This window comes from Microtus oregoni, unplaced genomic scaffold (assembly GCF_018167655.1).
Source record: "Microtus oregoni isolate MIOR12 unplaced genomic scaffold, Mior012 000021F_ref0000039, whole genome shotgun sequence".
Lineage (NCBI taxonomy): Eukaryota > Metazoa > Chordata > Mammalia > Rodentia > Cricetidae > Microtus > Microtus oregoni.
This window is the reverse complement of record NW_024543080.1, coordinates 29,369,362-29,388,377: the sequence shown is the minus strand read 5'-3', so window position 1 is coordinate 29,388,377 and position 19,016 is coordinate 29,369,362. Positions and strand designations below refer to the sequence as shown.

The following is a 19,016-nucleotide window of genomic DNA, read 5'->3' as shown; positions in this document are numbered from 1 at the left end:
AGCAGGGGGTGGGGGTGGAGGGAGAACAACAAGGAAGAAGAGCAGAGAAGGGGGAGGGGAAAGAGAGGAGAAAGGATGGGGAGGTCGCTGCATTTCAAGCCACTGTCCACGGGGCTGATTTGTTACACAGACAGAGTGACTATACCACCCACTGTGGGCTGGGCTTGCAACATGAGTTAGTAACTAAGAAAATGTCTCACTGACATGGCCACAGGTCAACCCGATCTGGGCAATTATTCAGTTGAGGTTCCCTCTCCCCGTTTGACTAGGTTTATATCAAATTGATAGCTGAAGCTATGATGACATGCAGTGCCCCATTAGAATATATATATATATGTGTGTGTGTGTGTGTGTGTGTGTGTGTGTGTGTATGTATGTATGTATATATATATATATGTATTCTTTTGCATGTTCCTTCCTTCAATCAACAAATATTTATTAAGTATCTGTTATGATTTATATCGGACATGATGCTGAAGGAAGGGATATGATAATAAACAAAGACATTGCCCACAAGAGGCCCACTGAAGAGCCAGATAAAATGCCAACTCATACTCAGTGGGTGAATGCTTAGGTATTTACTTAGAACTGCTTTTTAGACAATCATTATCTTTGAAAGACCATCCGGCTAACCTTTCAGCTAGCAAGCACATGTGAATTACACTGGCATTCTGATGGATTTCACGAACAAGTATTTTGTCTTCAATAAACTAAACTCAAATTAATCAACATTACAAAGTCCTCTGAAATCTTTCATCAAAAGACACATCACTGAGAGTTTCAATGCTATTAGATGTTAAAACGGAATGCTTGTGTGTGTGCGTGAGGGGAGGGGATGGATGTGCACAGTATATTCGGGCATGCACAAGTAGATGAAGGTCGGAAGACAAGCTTGGGTGTCATTCCTCGGGGGCCTTTTGCCTTCTGTCCGAGGCAGGGTCTTTCATTGATCTAGACCTTCACCAAGTAGAATTGGCTGTCTGGCCAGTGAGCTTCCAGAGATCTGCTTGTCTCTGCCTCACTCCTCATTGTCTCTGGAGTGACAAGCAGGCTCACCAGCATGCCAGCGTTTTCTTTAATATTTATTGTGCATCTCTGTGCGCATATATAGACATAAGTGCAGTGCCTGCAGAGGCCAGAAGAGTGTGTCAGATCCCCTGAGCTAGAGTTCCAGGTAGTTGTGAAATGGTCAACGTGGAAGCTGGTCCTCCGAAAGGCCTCAACTGCTAAGCCATCTCTCCAGGCTCTGTGTCTACTTTTTTGTTTGTTTGTTTGTTTGTTTGTTTTTGTTTGTTTTGCTGTTGTTTTGTTTGACAGAGTTTCTCTGTCCTGGAACTCACTCAATAGACCAGGGGGGCCTCGAACTCATGGGGGATCCACCTGTGTCTGCCTCTGCCTCCAGAGTGCTGGAATTAAAGGCATGCACCTCCATCACCCAGCCTCGTGCCCACTTTTTTTGTGGGTTCTGGTGTTCCAACTCAGTTCTTTACATTGTAGGGCAAGAAGTGCTTTAGCAACTGACCTAGTTCTCCAGCCCTAGGGTGCTTTTTTTTTTCTTTCCAGAATGACTTAATTTAGACTTGGCAAATGTTACTCTATTCCTTTGTGTTTACCTTTTGATATTTGTTCCTGAGAAATGAAATCCGTGTCTCCTTTGGATTCGCAGACCAAACACAAGGAGCACATCGGAAATCCATTCGTGATGCCTTGGCAACTCTCAGTGAAGCTTTGGACACTGGAGTGATTTGGAAAGAGTCCCATGACAGTCTGTGTTTCCTCTGCCGGGTGCAGAAAAGCCACAGAAGAAAAATTGAAGGAGGGAAGCGGATAGGTGAGATTGGGTAATAAACACACTTCCCGGCAGGCGAGCTCTCGTGTTCTTTCTGCAAAGAAAGAAAAAAAGCTCTTGTTAGCTGTGGATTCCAAGGTTTTGACATTTAAATAAACACAAGGTAAGCTCGTCGTTGTTCAGGTAGATGATGGCCTGTCTCTGACAATGTTTTATTCTCACGTGAATTAATATCTACTCCGTTGAATCATTTTGTTTTAAAACTTGTTAATTTTCAGAGAGCAAACGTTCATGTGCAGAAATGACTAGAAACACTAGCATTTTAGACATCCTCTGTTCTGGAAAATTTTTAAGGATGTGTGTGCGTGTGCGTGTGCGTGTGCGTGTGTGTGTGTGTGTGTGTGTGTGTGGTGTATGTCCATGGAGGCCAGAAGAATGCATAGGAACCCCTGGAACAGTTAGAGGTACCTGACATGGGCACTAGGAACTGAATTTGGGTCCACTGCAAGAGCAGTAAGCACTTTTAGACATCCACCAATCTCTACAGCCCCTGGAAAAAAAACTTAACAGATAAATCTTAAGTCTTTCTGAATCTATCTTTTTTATAATAGTCAGTTGCATGGTTCTGAAAGATAGCAAAATCTAGACAGCGCTTCTGTGTTTCCAAAGTCTGCTAGAAAGCAAAGTACCACAATCTTGGCCATTGAAAATTGTGGAGGCCCAAAAATGTGAGCCCATTTCCACCTTGACCAAAGGTCAGAGTTGGAACTCACCTCTACTCCTTCAAGGTTACTGTGTTTCTACCTCAAATAAAGGTCCCACCTAGGTTCAGAGCACAGAGTTTTGCTCTCTCAAGGTTACTATCAACAGGTGTGGCTAATATCCAGACTTTTTATTTCAGAAATAGAGAAGTAGATATGTTTCTACCTTAAACAAAAGTCTAAGGATCCAACTAAGGTTCCAGTTCCCTTAAGGAGATAACATTGGATTCTACCCAGGGAGTGGTTTGCCTACCGAAGGTTTTGGTCTAGGGTGTAAGCATGACTTGTTCTGTCCTAGCAACAGAATGTTTAACTATGGATGTAGCTTGCAACCTTCAACTGGTCTGTTCATTTCTTTGTATCATGTTAATGCAGTTTTTTATCTTACTCCTACATCTTAGGGTCAGGGTATTTTAAGCAATTGGAAATTAAATGTGGGTGATTTCAGTATTCACTGGAACTCCCTCCAGGTACTATTCTATGTTTTCCTGTCTTATTATTTTTGCATCTTCATACTTTTTACTTACATTCCTAATCCCCACATCCCTACCCTATCAAGTGGTATTTTTGTTGAAGCTGGTCCCCAACAAAAAACAAGAAAAACTTTCTCCTGGTTTGGGAGGCCAGAAGTTCAGTGTTAATGTCAATAGTCAGAAATCCTGAAGTCTACAGGCTTTGCAAAATCTAGAAGTTTTCTTCTTGATTCTCTTCTAACTTCCAGTAGTTGCCTGCATGCCTTGGCTTATGGCCCATCACTGTCTCTGTAGTCACAGTGCTTTCTTCTCTGTATCCCTGCCTTCTTCTCTCCTAGCTCTGTCAAAGTTCCCTTTGACTCTTTGTGTCAGTCAGGATTTTTCAGAAAAAAAAAAAAACAGAACTGATAGAATGTCATTGATAAAATGGCTATACATACCTACACATATATATACATACATACATATGAACTGATAGAATGTATATATGTATATATACATATATAGACAGAACTGACAGAATGGCTCTATATATGTATGTACATCACATACACATACATATAGAATGTAGGAGGAGCTCACAAACTGTGGTCCAGCTAGTCCAACAATGTTTACTATTGGGTCCAAGAATCCAGCAGTTGTTCAGTCCACAAGCAGAATGTCTCAGATACTCTTCAGCATATGTCAGAATCCCAGAAAAGTAGGCTCTAATGCCAGTGAGGGAATATACTTGTCAGTAAAAGTAGGAGCAACAGGCAAACAGAACAAGCTTCCCTCTTTCATGTCCTTTATATTGGCTGCCACCAAAGGGTATGTCCGGATTTAAGATGGATCTTCCCACCCCAGAAGGTCCAGATTTAGGATGTTTTTTCCTTTAATTTTTTTTTTTTTTTTTTTTTTTTGGTTTTTTGAGACAGGGTTTCTCTGTGGTTTTGGAGCCTGTCCTGGAACTAGCTCTTGTAGACCAGGCTGGTCTCGAACTCACAGAGATCCGCCTGCCTCTGCCTCCCGAGTGCTGGGATTAAAGGCATCCACCACCACCGCCCAGCCCCTTAATTTTTTTCAATCAGGAAAGATCCCTCATAGGTATACCCAGTGGCTTAAATTTTTGGTTCATTTCAGATGTAGTCAACTTGACAAATAAGAATAGCCATCACAGCCTCTTTCTTATCTGGACATTTGTGATTAAATATCATGCCCACGTGTGTGATTCAAGATATCTCATATTAAAGTTGCTAATCACATTTGTAAGCACCCTGTATCCTTATAAGGTAGCATTTGCAGAATCTAACGATTAGCATTTGTTGTCTATTATGTGTCCTACTGGAAAGTCTTTAGAACAGCTGGTTCTCAAATTTCCTAATGCTGTGACCCTTTTATAGATTTCCTCATGTTGTAGTAACCCCAGCCATAAAATTATTTTCATTGCTACTTCATAACAGTACTTTTGCTACTGTAAATGAATCATAATGCAAACATCTATGTTTTCTGATGGTCTTAGGTAACCCTTGTAAAAGGGTCATTGGACCCACAAAAGGGTCGAGACCCACAGATTGAGAACTATTGTTTAGAATGTTTTGTTCCCAGCCATGGGTGAGCAGTTTGTCTCTGTCACGTACTTTGACACACTTTCTCACCAGTGAACTGTTTAAATACAGGTCTTTGGGGCTTGAGGGGTGGCTCAGCTGTTAAGAGCTCAATGAAAGAGCTAACTCAACTGGCTGCTCTTCCAGAAAACCTGGATTCAGTTCTTGGCACCCACGTGGTGACTGGCAACCATCTGGAACACCAGGCCTAGGGGACCTGACACCCTCTTGTGGCCTTGCTGGGTACCAGTCAAGCACATGGTACACATACATACATGAAGGCAAAACATCCATATACATAAGATAAAATACAAATTTCAAAATTTTTAATCCAATCCTGTGTTCCAGATTAAAAACTTTGAAATGTGGAGGGGCCAAGCTAATCAGCACCCTGATGTGAGCTCCCCGCAGTCTGAAGTTCCAGTTCCAGGGGATCCCAACATCCTGACATGGACACACGTACAGGCGAAACATCAATGTATACAAAATAAAAGTAAATAAATAAATAAGCTTACATGCACCCTTTGCCTAGGGTTGGGCTTATCTGTGATTTAACCACATCCTAGTTCATGGCGTAATTGAGAATTATCATTTGACAGTGATGATCGGTTAAGGAGCAGGTAGCCCAGCTTCCAGTGGTTCACACACCACCAGCTGATTTCAGACGTGAAGTAACTGACACGGCCAATCCCACCTTCCTGTGGCGGCTTCACCTTCTCTCTGAAACGTAGGTTAGGGTTTCTAGGTGACACAGAGCACCAGGAGACAAGCTGCCCTTTCTAAAGTGATTTCTTTCAGTTCAGCACCTTAGCCAGACTTACAAGGACGCCACACTAGTGACTGATATTAAAGACATTTTTAATTAATGAAGTAATTCCCTAAGCATTTGATTGCTAGTGATTTGTAACATGATTTAATAAATTAAATGCTCACGTCCTAGCCCTCTACAGCTAAAACTATTTCTCTAAAAAGTTACATCTTATGTCCAACTGTGAAGAAATTTCAAAACAGAGTTGTTAATAACTTTTTACTTGGAGGAACTAAATTGTATTTGAATAAATTTTATTATGTGTAATACACTTATAATAAAAATTATAACGAGTTTGTAACTATAGTATAATATTGCCTTCAACAGCAATGTCAGCAGAGGAAGACAGAAGTGCATCCACTGATGGAACACTTGCATTTACAGCTTTCTCAATATCACTAAAACACACAAAAACCATATTTCCTGCCACCTTTCCATCTTGCTCCCTGGCACTTTGATCTTGTGAAATTTTCAGCTTCTTGAATTTATATTGCTATGACACGACCTGGAAAGGAGAGAGAGAAATCTTTCACTGTCAATATTGCCATCTTCTGATTCAATAAGCAACCAGCCAGGCTTTCTAGAATCGAAGATTTGGATAGCAGGGTTTTTTTTTTTTAATGAGATTTTTAAATTTCAATTTTAAATACTTCTATTGAAAAAGGAATGGAGGACATGGCCTTTTTGGTATAATTTTAAGAAATAAATGTTTCTCCCTAACCACTATGTCATCTTGCGGGCTATATCCTCATCTCCATAAACAAGGGTTTGTGAACTTAACTGTAATATTAATATTCCTGGAGTCAGATGTCTGCCTGCCCAATCTGAGAGATGCCAGTGCATCCCAGAATTGCTTCCGTACCAAGTCGGCACCTTCTCTGAGGACGTATGCAGAACACTAAACTGAGTTAGGGAAACACATGACATAAGAGGGTAAATCCACAACAATTATTTTCTCCTTTTCAAAGACAAGTGAACCGGAACACTAAAGGATTGCATTTTCCTCCCTTAACTTTTACTGTAAGAACAAACCACACATATTTGTATAAGATCCTTCACAAAAGATGCTCTCAAAAAAGAAAGAAAATAACACCAAGCGGTGGTGGTACAATCAGTGGTGACACATTCCTTAAATCCCAGCACTCAGGAGGCAGAGGCAGACAGAGCTCTCTGAGTTCAAGGCCAGCCTGATTTACAGAGAGAGTTCCAGGACAGTCAGGGATACACAGAGAAACCTTGTTCAAACAATGAAAGAAAATAAGTAAATATTAGTATCTCTGTCCCCCAATCAAGAAACAGGCTGCTACCAAGGCCTCCAGAACATTCTACCTACCCCTGTACCGAAGCTTATTTTGGAAGCATACAAATGTATAGCATTACACTATGCACTCTTCCATGACTTCATTCTTTCCTTACTATGTTTTAGCCATGTTAGTTTTACACAACTGTAGCTAATTTGTTGGTCTTATGAATGAATATATTACATAATTCATCCATCTTTTTGACAGGGAGCATTTGGGTTGTTTCCATTTTCGGCTGTTCAAAATAATGCTGCCATGAAGTATGACTTTCACATGTTACGTTACCGATAGGAATGCTAAACAGCACAGCTACACTGGGGAACTGACTTTCATTTTCTCCTAAGTTAAATATATACTTACCATATGGACCCCAAATTCCACTCCTAGGAAGCTACACACACAAATAAAAACATATCCACACGGTCGGATGCCTCCATTTCACCTGCACGTGAGTTTTATGGTAGCCTTTAAATGTTCTAAGAGCCAAGAACTGAAAACAATCCACTTTCCAACCAATGGTGAATCTAAAACCAACTCCTGACATATGATGGAGTGTCACTCAGTGGCAAAGAGAAGAAAACATAAGTAACAACATGGGTGAATCACAATGGTGTCTCGCCAAATCAAATGAGGCACACAAGTGCCTGTGCACCACGTGATTCTGTTCCTATGAGATTTAGAAACATGCACCATAATGGTTGTTGGTGGAGGGGCTCTTATGGAATAGAGCAACACGGGGCTCTTTGGAGAGATGGGAAGTTATGTCTTTATTGTAGTTACAATGTGATAGTTATATTGGTGACTACAACTGCCACTGTATCTAATCTAATGTGTTCTCTTGTCCCCCCCCCCCCCCAGCTGTGTTGATTAACTGGTTAGATTTTTTTTTTTTTACTTTGATGTAACTCCACTTGCCTATCTTAAAATCTTTGTTCTCTGTGCTTTTGAGGGCATTCTAAAAGTCATAACAGGGACGGAACAAATCAAGAATCATTTCTTCTAACAGTTTGACAGTCTTGGAACTTACAATGTTTTGTTGTTGTTGTTGTTGTTGTTGTTGTTGTCGTTTTTACAATGTTTTTAATCTGGTTTGAGTTGGTTCTATATGGTGTGATGATGTGGGATTCCCCTCTGTATGCTGTGAACCATTGGTTAATGCATAAAGCTGCTTTGGCCTAACAACAAGGCAGAATAGAATAAGGTGGGAATTCCAAGAAGATAGAGGAAAGAAGGCGAAGTCAACCAGATGCCATATAGCTGCTGAAGGGGACAGACACTGGAACTTTACCAGCATGCCACTACCTTGTAGCAATACACAGAATAATAAAGATAGGTTAATTTAAGATGTAAGAGCTAGCTAGAAATATGCATAAGCTAATAGGCCAAGTAGTGTTTTAATTAATACAGTTTCTGTGTGAATTTTTTTCGGGTCTGGGTGACCAGGAAACAAAAGAGCAGCCTCTGCCTACAGTGTGGGATAAAGGTCCAAATGTATTCTTATTCTTCTTCCTCTTCTTCTTTTTTAAGATTTTTTTTTTGTTTATTATGTATGCAGTGTTCTCCCTGCATACATGCCTGCATACCAGAAGAGGGCACCAGATCTCATTATAGATGGTTGTGAGCCCTCCCTGCCTGTCCACCAATGCCTAGGGTAGATGGGAGAGCTGGCCCTGTGGTAATAAGAGTGTGAGAGCTAGGGGCTAGAGAGATGGCTCAGAGGTTCAGAGCACTGACTGCTCTTCCTGAGGTTCTGAGTTCAATTCCCAGCAACCACATGGTGGCTCACAACCATCTGTAATGAGATCTGGTGCCCTCTTCTGGCCTGCAGGCATACATGGAGGCTGAACACTGTATACATAATAAATAAATTTAAAAAAAAGAGTGTGAGAGCTAGCCCTGATTGCCACTTGCAATACTTGGAAGAGCAGACCCTGCATCCCGCCAGGGCAACACAACAGATCCAATCCTGTTAGTGGAGGTGTGGGTGAGCCACTCCAGAAATGGTGAGCATGGGACAGCTCCCATTTTCCACCTGATGGGCTATCTCTGTAGCCACCCAGGCCCAGACCCAAAGTTGTGACTTGGCCTTACCCAACATCCATCCCATCTACAATCTGCTGGACCATGTGAAGGAACCTGACCCACAGACCCAAAGCTGCTGGATGTCCACAACACAGGGCACCAGCAGGACATCCAAAAAGAGTCCTGGGGGTGGCCAGCATTGAACATGTAGTGGAATCCAGGGGCCTCGGACCAGACCAATGGCTCTTCACAATGAACACTTGGAAGGACAGTTGTATGTACCAAGGAGTATACGGGATGATTTCTTGAGTCTCACTACAGCTTCCACTGAACTACATTCCCAGTCATTGAGTTGAAATATTGAATCAGTTAGAAATGAATTACATGTAAAAATATTTAGCCCAGTACCTGATGTATGTAAATGCACACATCTGTTAAAATGTTTACAAATTTTGAGCCAAAAGTCTAGGGAGATAACTTGGTCATCAAAGTGCTTTCCACATAAGCATGAGGACCTGACCTTGGGTACCCAGCATACTCATAAAAACCAGGCATGGTGGTACCTATCTGCAACCCTAGGGTTTGAGGCTGGAAACAGTATCCCTGGAGGTTACTAGAAAATCAGCCAAGTCAATTCATAAGCTCAGGTTCAGTGACAGGCCCTGGCTGAAATAGTTACGGTAGAGAGCAGAAGAGGAGATGTCTGGCATACACACACACACACACACACACACACACACACACACACACACGCACACACACACACGCATGCACACACGCTTTAAATTGTGAGCCAGATGCAATAGTGAACACCTGTCATCTCAACACTTGGGAGGCATAAGTGGGAAAATTAATTGCGCCTAAGAATTTCAGAGTATCCTGGGCAACACAATGAGACCTCTGTCAGCTCAAAATTTAAATAGGTGTAGAACCTACACCTTATGGGGGATAACTGATTCAATTTTTATGAAGAAGTCAATAAGAAGAAAATAAAGTTCCCCGTTTGAGAGCAAGGGTGACATTTCATTCATTGCAGTTCCCTCCACACACTGCCTCTAATAATAGAGACATAAATATAGTGAAGACATGCTATGGATGGAGGGTTTGTCCTATAATTCACAAGTAAAGGTCCTTTTTCCTCAGTTTTACTGTTCGCTATATTACCATTTCCACCAGAAAGTTTAACATGGAAGAGAAAATGAAAGCAGGTGAACATTTTATTCAGGTTTGACTCGTCAAAGTAAGCGACATCCAAACAACTGGATGAAGTTAGGCTGGCAGAGTCTTCATCTGCACTGCTCTTGTCCTGTTTTCTGCAAATCTCTGCTAGGCCCCGCTGCATCAGCTCTTATAAAGCTTTGAGATAGTGATATGAGAGCATTTTATTTGAAAATCAATAAGAATCATGACTTCTCTTTGAAAGCGCTTCTGCAGGCATGAAGAATAGTGGAGGATTATTTGAACTCTGCCAAGTTATTATTTTTCTTGGCAACTGGAAACAGAAGAAACCTCTTCTCAGCGCAGGCCTGGAAACAATGTAAAGGTTCCCATAACACCCTTTTACAGCCCATTTTACTCTTTATGGGGTTGTACTTAATTGCTTGACAACTGATTCTCTTCATGAATGAAGACTCTTTAGGAGTCTGCCTTTTCTGTAGGTAACCTCACCTTCCCAGCATAGGAGACACTGTGGCTAAGTACAAGAATCAATTAAAGATCGTTGGGGTCAACTTAAGGCTTAATCAAATGTCCCTTTCAAATTTTATATGTATATGTTTGTGTACCATGTGTATGCCTGGTGGTTATGGAATCCAGAAGAAGATGGTGTTGGATCCGCTGGGACTGGAGTTACAGATGGTTGTGAGCTGCTATGTGGGTGCTGAGACTTGAACCCAGGTCCTCTGGAGGACTTACGCTTTTAAGCATTGAGCCATCTCTCCAGTCCTCTCCCCCAAGGCTCTCTCTTAAAAGTCACATCCAGCCTGGCGGTGGTGGCGCACGCCTTTAATCCCAGCACTCGGGAGGCAGATCTCTGTGAGTTCGAGGCCAGCCTGGTCTACAAGAGGTAGTTCCAGGACAGGAACCAAAAGCTACGGAGAAACCCTGTCTCGAAAATCCAAAAAAAAGAAAAAAAAAAGTCACATCCAACCAAAGCAGATCGGTGATGATGTAGTTGGGAACAAACTTGTGTCCTCAGTTGTAAGAAACAGAATCAAAATATTCTGTTCCATTCTCTACACATGGTTTAAGAGGGTCAAGCTGGGCATCAACTGCTGTGTGCTAGCTGCCTTTTAAACTAACTGGGGGTTTCAGAACATTGCTGGAAAACAGGTTATCCTGCCAAGGCAACCTGTTAAGTGGCAAGCAATATTTAAGAAGCTCTCATTCTTAAAATTAAGCCAAATAACCAACACTACGTAATTGTAATAACTGAAGATTCCTACTAACAATTATTCCATTACTTGGATGTATTTTTGACAACATATGATCAGATACGGTGCTGTATTTTCATGAAGCATTAGACAATTATTATTTTGAAATCAAATATATTAAACCTCATATGCACTGTTCCACATTGAGATTCCTTTTGAGTTCATGGTAAAGACAGGGTACCAGTGAGCAATTCATAAGTTACATCCTTTTGTTATATTTATTCTAGAAATTAAAGTGAATAGAGTAATACAATATGAAGAAAGTACACAAGTACCTAACAGGCTAAGATTAGCCTTGAGAATCCCAAAATTTATTTTTCTTCTTTAAGAATAATCTCACTTCATCATCTAAATAATTGTACCAAATTCTTTATGATATGCACTGATTGACCATTCAATTCATTTCATAAGATAACTCATATTGGTATTAAAAACTAATATCAATGGTCAGGAGTAGTGGTGTACACCTTTAATCCCAGCACTTGGGAGTCAGACACAGCCACATCTCTGTGAATTTGAGGACAGTCTCATCTACATAGCAAGTTCCAGGACAGCCAAGACTATATAGAAAGACCCTGTCCCAAACAAAACAACACAAAACAAAATTAAGGAACAAAATAACTACATTCATATCTCCTCAATATAAGGATACATCTGTTGCGATTATAGCAATAATCCTGATGACCCACAGTCCAGTATAAAGCACGGTTATTACAGTTTCGCGCATGTGAAACAGCTTCCCGAATAACCAGCATTTTGTTTGTGGTGGGTTTAAGCAAGACTCATTCCAGCACTGAAGGACATCAGAAGACAATGGTTTGCAAACATTTCCGCAGTAAGGATACAAATAAGGAAACAAAATATCTAAACAATTTCGTCATCCTAAAACCAGGAAGGAGAAGTAGCTCTTTCCAGTTCGGGAAGGCAGGGAGAAAACAGACATCGTAAGTGACACAGGTCAACATGGAGAACAGACACTGTCAGGCCCAGGAAGTTCAGCTGACTTGGATTCTGCAAAAACTCTTCCTTCTGTTTACAAATTCAAAGGCACCCTAGTGCTCCACCCCAAGGCTCCCTTTGCCCCCACCCCCCACATGTTGCTCTCTGACTTTCTTTGCTCTGTGCTGGATTTTGCTGCCACAAACACAAACTGAAAGTCAAAAGCACACCTCCTCTGTCCTCCGCACAGCCTATGGTAAGCTCCTAGAGTTATGGCCTCTCACAGAACACTCCAACAGAGCAGACAGTGTGTGCCAGTTTCCTGATTTTCACAAGATGCAAACTCATTTTTCAAAGCAATAGGTATATAAACACAGAGAAGGCCTGGCTTAGATAACTACTAAACGTGATTTTACTCTCTGCCCAAAATATCTTAAAAACAGGTTTTCTTTATTGTGTTTTCTTTAGGATACATTTTCAGCCAATGAAAATAAGCATCAAAAATATACACCATGCTTGCTTAATCTGGGCAATATAAAAAAGTCAAACCAAAAGAAAAAAATCTAAATTCAATCATTCTTAAAATTGCAGTCACAGTGTTTATTTGGCAAAAAATATTTTTATCTGGCTACTTAGCATCATTTAATATGCAACATTAAATAATCATTGCAGTATGTCATCAAATATAATTAGCAAAAGTATTTTTATCTGAATACTTAGCTTTACATATATGCAATAATAAATATTCATTGCAGCAAGCTATCAAATATAAGTGTTTCTCTAGTTTTAATAAAGTTATAGATTTTTATTTAGTAATAGAACGTTTTCTTTTTTTTTTCTTCTAACGAGCACAATTATCACTTGAGCATCCACAATAGCATGCTTTCCAATCTTTTAATGACACAGAAATAGTTTAAATCCCCTTGTCTTTGTTTATGTATCCTGAAGTTTCAGCAGTCATGCAAGAGTTCTTTAAAGGGTTCTCAGAGTTGCCCCGTTCCCACTGCTCACAAACACACATGGAACTGCTTGTATTTGTACCGATCCGCTTTAAATTGTATATTAAAAATAGTAAAATTACCACCATTTTTTCAAAATTACCAGTAAATTAATTGCATCAACTTGTGATCAAATGAATTCAATCCTCTTAAAATGAATAAGTGTTATTTTCCTTAGTAAATACTTCCAGAATGTAAAAACAGACATACAAAGAAGGAAACAGTTGCAAAGAATAAACTCATGTAACAGTATTATCTTAAATCCTATATCTGGAATCTAAATGCAGATTTTAAATTTCCCTTTTCATTTTCTATTGTAACCATAACTAAGTCCTAAGATCACTGTGCTAGACAACAGGCAACTAAAACTGGATCTAACTTCACTTAAAGGTATTTCAGACATTGAACTTTAGCACACGCAGCGTACACCCAAAAAGATCTTGTCTGTCACCGTTGCTCTAACGTAGGAAAGGAGAAGCTCGATTCTGACGATTTACTTACCTTTCGGTGTCTTGAAAAATTCTGGCAAGACTAAAATGAATGTGACCACGATTGCCACAAATAATTTAAGAAAAGCTGTTTCTGTCATGTCTACTCACATGACACAACCGTGTCTCCATCCAATAGCTTGATACTATTTTGCTTCCTGCTTCGAGTTTCATCTCTGTTCTACTTCAAGTTCCTGAGATTGAGATTCACCTCACACTCACTTCCGTTTGGGTCAGACTTAAAAAAAAACAGAAAAAAAAAAAAAGGTACCCGGAACTGAGTGATAGACTTCTTCATTTTGAATCACTTTGCCTAATAAAGCCACCCTCTCTCTAACAAGCACTTTTGAACTATCTGCTAAACAAGGAAAAGAAGTAAACAATCTTAAGAAGCAAAGGGGGTCTGGCTTCATCCAAATTTGAAGCTGTTTTCCATGTTTACCAGTGTGTAAGGATAAGTGGAAGCCCTCAACACAATAACCGAAAATAAAAGATCAAATGTCAGTGGCATCCAGGTTTCTGAACCCCATTCACTGGCTGACTTACTCAATGGTAGCTGATCTCTCAGAAATGCCAGGTGCCGTGCTGGAGGCTGGTGTTTGGAAGACAGTAAACAGCACAAGATATAAGCATAAGCCAAAGGCTTATGAAAATGTGGGGTTCTGCTTTACTGTCGTCTCTGCAAGGGGTTAGAATGTAACTTGTTATGTCTATAAACACTGTGTTTACTACCACACAGTCCACATTTCTATTCTCTTCGCTGAATAAACTCTTTCATTGGAATAATCCCAGAGAAAGAAAATAGTTTGTTTTAGCATACAAATGCAGGATAGGGAAAATTGTGATAAATAAATATGTGCAAGAGAAAGATTTTACTTAGACAATGCATATAGCTAGCATTTCCATTGTTACCCGTCTGGCTCATTAAAATAAAAATGTATCAAATATTTTCAATTATTTTCTCCCTGCTCGGTTCCTATAGTCCCGTAACCATGATTGGCCTGTGCATGGGAATCCTTGCTTAGGGGATTTTGAGACCTAAGCAGTAGAAATAGGAGCAGACTTCTCAAGTGCAAACTTTAAGAACAGCATCAAGGGTTGATATGTGAGCACTAGCTGGTAGGACTGGAGTTTCCAGTTAAATACCAGCTCGATTCCTCAGTACTTTGTAAGTATGTGTCTTCTTCAGCAATAGGGCCTTACTGTCCAGTTGTAGAGGATAACCAATAGCATTAACAATAGCTTGTCATGTTTGTGGGGTCTATGGGATCCCTTTGGTCACTAATTTGAAAAGATGTAACTCGTTCCTGGTGCTAGGGATTTTATGAGGTAGCAAATGATGCCCAGTTGAGGTATTGGACCTCCTGCGGTGATACGCTAGCTCCACTTAGACTCTTTGTATATGTATATATATCTTAGGAAGTTTCTACAGCATGAGGTTTACATGCGACTTTTTCAAAGGTCTTTACAGTTAGCTGTCCTTGCCATATCCCTCCTTCCCCTGCACGCCCAGCCCTGTCCCTTTATCCCTCCTATTCTAGTTTCCCCTTCATCCCTTTAGAGCACTGAATTCTATTACCCCTTCCTTGGATATCTTAATGTCTATCCTTTCCCTTATAAATTTTGTAGTGATACCTTGGTTCACTCAGTAATTCTTATATCCATATAAAATTATTGATTTAATAATTTTCTTTGTTGTAATATTTTTGCCGGGTCTGTATTAGTCACTTTCTGTCACTGTGTCAAAATATCTGAGTAAAATGCCTTAAGGGAAGAAAGCTTATTTGGGCTTATGTATTGGGATGTTTTAGTGTGTGGTCATGTGACTCATTGCTGTTGGGCCTATGCATGGTGAGGCAAAATGTGGAAACGTGGTAGAACAGACTGGCTTCCCTCATGACAGACAGAATGCACAGGAACAAGGAACGGGACAAAAATACATCCATTAAGAGCATTCTGCTGGCAATCTATTTCCTGCTAGAGCCCACTTAACAATCCATTCAGTAAGAATTCCATGGATTAATCTAGTGATTAAATCGGAGCTTGTATGGTTCATTGATTTGTCAAAAAAACTTTCAGCTGGCAGCCAAGCCTTAAACATATGAACCTTCATGAAGCATTTTTAGAATCAGAATCAAACCATTCTGACACAGTGCATAATGACATTCCCATGCATGGGAGTAGACATGTGCATGCACACACATACATATACACACGCACACACACATACACACACATACGTGTACACACACGCACACACATACACACACACATACACACACATACGTGTACACACACGCACACACATACACACACACACATACACACACATACGTGTACACACACGCACACACACACACACATACACACACACACATATGTGGGGAGATGGGGGAGAGACAGAACACCACCACCACCCTGCTCCCTACCACTCAATCTGGTCATCATAGGTTTAGACACTTTAAAGTCAATTTTCTTGAAAGGCCCTTTGTCCTGGTTGCGATCATGTGCTCTGTTCTGTACCTGGCTTCTCTGGTGGTGTCCAGATGGTGGATATCAGGAGAGCAACAGAAGGACCATAAACCCCAGACCACAGGCTGGCTGCTCCGAGTGGATCAGGGGATCAGAATCTTTCATCCAGACTCTAAGACAGTTGTGCTATCTCTGATTTAGCCAATCTTAAGAAAACACAATGCTATTGTCTATGGTCAGTCTCTTAGATTGCTAATCCAATTGTAACTATTTTTTTACATTACTGATTTTGTGTATGTGTGTGTGTGTGTGTGTGTGTGTGTGTGTGTGCATGTATGCCGTGGCCTTGGCATGCCTATGGAGATAGATAGGACAACTTTTGGGAGTCCGTTCTCTCCTTACAGATTGTGGGTCTTAGGGGATCAAACTCAGGTCATCATGTTTGGAGGTGTAAGAAATACTAAATATGAGTCTTCCCTAACAAGTACTGTAAAACCTGTGTTTAGGCCAAGAAATTCAAATCTTCTTGTCCCTCCCACATTGTAAAGCTTCTAGGCCAATATTTTTATCTCCTCCAGCAGTAAAACCTTTGTTTGCACAAAGGCCTCTGCTGCATTCCGGGAATTTGATGGCCTGGAACACTGACCCTTTTCTCCTTGAAGCAATGGCCCCCTTTCCTCTTCCTCTTTCATTTCCTGTGGACCAACTTTTCAGACCAGCTGGTCTCATAGGATTGCAAGGTCAGACCCCTGCCAATGGGAAAAGACACAGTCGCCGCCTGAGTTAGACTAAAAACCCAGTGTACTTTCTGTCAATGTGTGACTAATCTTCCCTTCTGAACACACCCCGTTGACCAACAGTCAGGACTGTCCTGTGTGTGCAGACGCTTCAGCCGGAGTGGTGGTCTCTTCTTGGCAAGCAAGGGCAGTGCCTTTACCCACTCAACTGTCTCGTCAAACTCAGTTGTTAAGTTTTAAATCACTCCGTCTATAGTTGCTAACTGCTTGAATGTTTGCAGAACAATAGTCAAAAGCAAATTCCACACATCCAGTGGGTGTTTGGTATGTTAGACACAAAGAAAATCTCAGTGAGACACAAGGAACGCACAGCAAAGCAAAGGAACCACCTCGGTCACTGTTCTACTGTTGTGAAGAGACACCACGACCACGGCAATTCTTACAGAATAAAGCATTTAACTGAGGGCGTGCTTACAGTTTCAGAAGCTTCGTCTATTATCATCACGGTGGGGAGCATGGTGGCAGGTATATATGGTGCTAGAGCAATAGAGGAGAGCTACATCCTGATCAATAAACAGAAAGAGAGAAAGACTGGGCCTAGCATGGGCTTTAGAAACCTCAAAGCCCACCCCCAGTGACGCACTTCCTCCAGTAAGGCCATGCCTACTTCAACAAGGCCACACACTCAATCTTTTCAAATAGTTCCACTCCCTGATGGTCAAACATCAAGTCTATGAGCCTCTGGGGACCATTCTCACTGAAACACCACAGAAGGCAATTTCTTTCTGTAAGACGTAGCTAGAACTAGCTATCACACAAGAACAAGTTCACTTGGTTTTTATTCTAATGCAGTTGTCCCACCCCCACCCCAGAACTGGCTGAGGTTCAACCTCTCAAACTTTCACAATTGGCTGACTTTAAAAGAATCAGTGGAGGGAGCTGGAGAGAGGGCTCAGCAGTTAAGATGGCTGACTTTTCTTGTAGAGGACCTGGGTTCAGTTCCCAGCATCCACATGGCAACCGGCGAACATCTGTAACTTAAGTTCCAGGTGATACAACGCCCTCTTCTGGCCTCCTCCAGCACCAGGCACACATGTGGCATGCAGACATACACGCAGGCAAAGCACCCCCATGCATAAAATAATAAAAGAATAATTTAAAAAAAGAAAAAGAAAAATTGGCACAATGGAATAAAGAAAAGAGGGGAAGAAGCTGGCCACCTCAGTCCATCAAGTTCTGGGAATGTGTTCCATCTAGTCTTTGTGAAAACGATGTTTTACCAGGTGGTGAAGAGTAAAGATCTGCATTGAAGTTTTACAAGGTTGGAGAAATTTATGGAATATTGGCCCTTGGCAGACTAGCTACTTTTAACATAAAAAAAATTTTTTTTCCTCACAATTATCTTTCAGAGGTTCAATGGCAAGGGTTAAACACAATGGGCCAAATGTCTTGCTTCTTCTGACTCCAATAATTCATCCATTAAAATTTTTCACAGCTGAAATTCCTAAATCCATGAAGTGCATCGTTTTACATTTGCTCCTGGAACCATAAGGTTTTGCCTGGTTCTGCCCAGAGGTATACCTATGTGAAACACCCCTTGTCTATGCTTTCTTCTTAGGTGCCTAAAAGTGAAAACGCTACAGAAGTGAATTTTGCTGCTCTTGTTGTTGTTGTTTTTATGAGATAGTGTTTATGAGATAATATTTATAGATCCCTGGCTGTCTTAGAACTCAGTAGACCAGGCTGGCCTTGAATTTACAGAGATTCACCTGCCTCCACCTCTTAAGTGCTGAAATTAAAGGTGTGTCTCTCTATTTCCAGCCCTTATTTTTAAAGCCAGAATTCATTTATAATGGCCCATTGATGGATCATAATTCATTTCACTGTAGTCTAATTATATTATTACAATTTTTATAAATAGCACCAAAATGTAAAAATTCACAAACATAAATCTTAGTATTCTAATTATAGAGTAGAATATCTAAGACAAAAAAATAAAGGTTTTTGAAGTTTTTAATTTATACAGGCAATGACTGTCCAGAATTTTCAGTAACATATACTCTACTGTGTATGAAAGTATTACACAGCACCAAGCTGCAACAATGGCCAATTTATTCTTCTAGATTTTGCCTATTTGAAAAAGAAATGTTTTAATTTGCATGTATTTGCTAATAATTCTGAATATTTCTTTTTTTCTATTTTTCTTTCTT

At 40.6% G+C, this 19,016-nt stretch overlaps 1 protein-coding gene across 2 annotated transcripts in view; it reads right to left on the bottom strand.

Annotated features, from left to right (window-relative positions):
• Tmem156 (transmembrane protein 156) overlaps nt 1-13,698 on the bottom strand; it is a 30,411-nt gene extending 16,713 nt beyond the window's left edge. Inside the window, exons 1-2 of one of the 2 annotated variants that reach the window (XM_041671619.1) lie at nt 13,611-13,698; nt 1,614-1,883 (exon numbers count right to left, since the gene is read on the bottom strand). In XM_041671619.1, the coding sequence (XP_041527553.1) occupies nt 1,614-1,883; nt 13,611-13,698 (358 nt within the window). Of the gene's footprint in view, nt 1-1,613; nt 1,884-13,610 lie in introns of those variants that run through there. The other variant, XM_041671620.1, reaches the window with a different exon arrangement.
• Between the last annotated feature and the right edge of the window lie 5,318 nt (nt 13,699-19,016).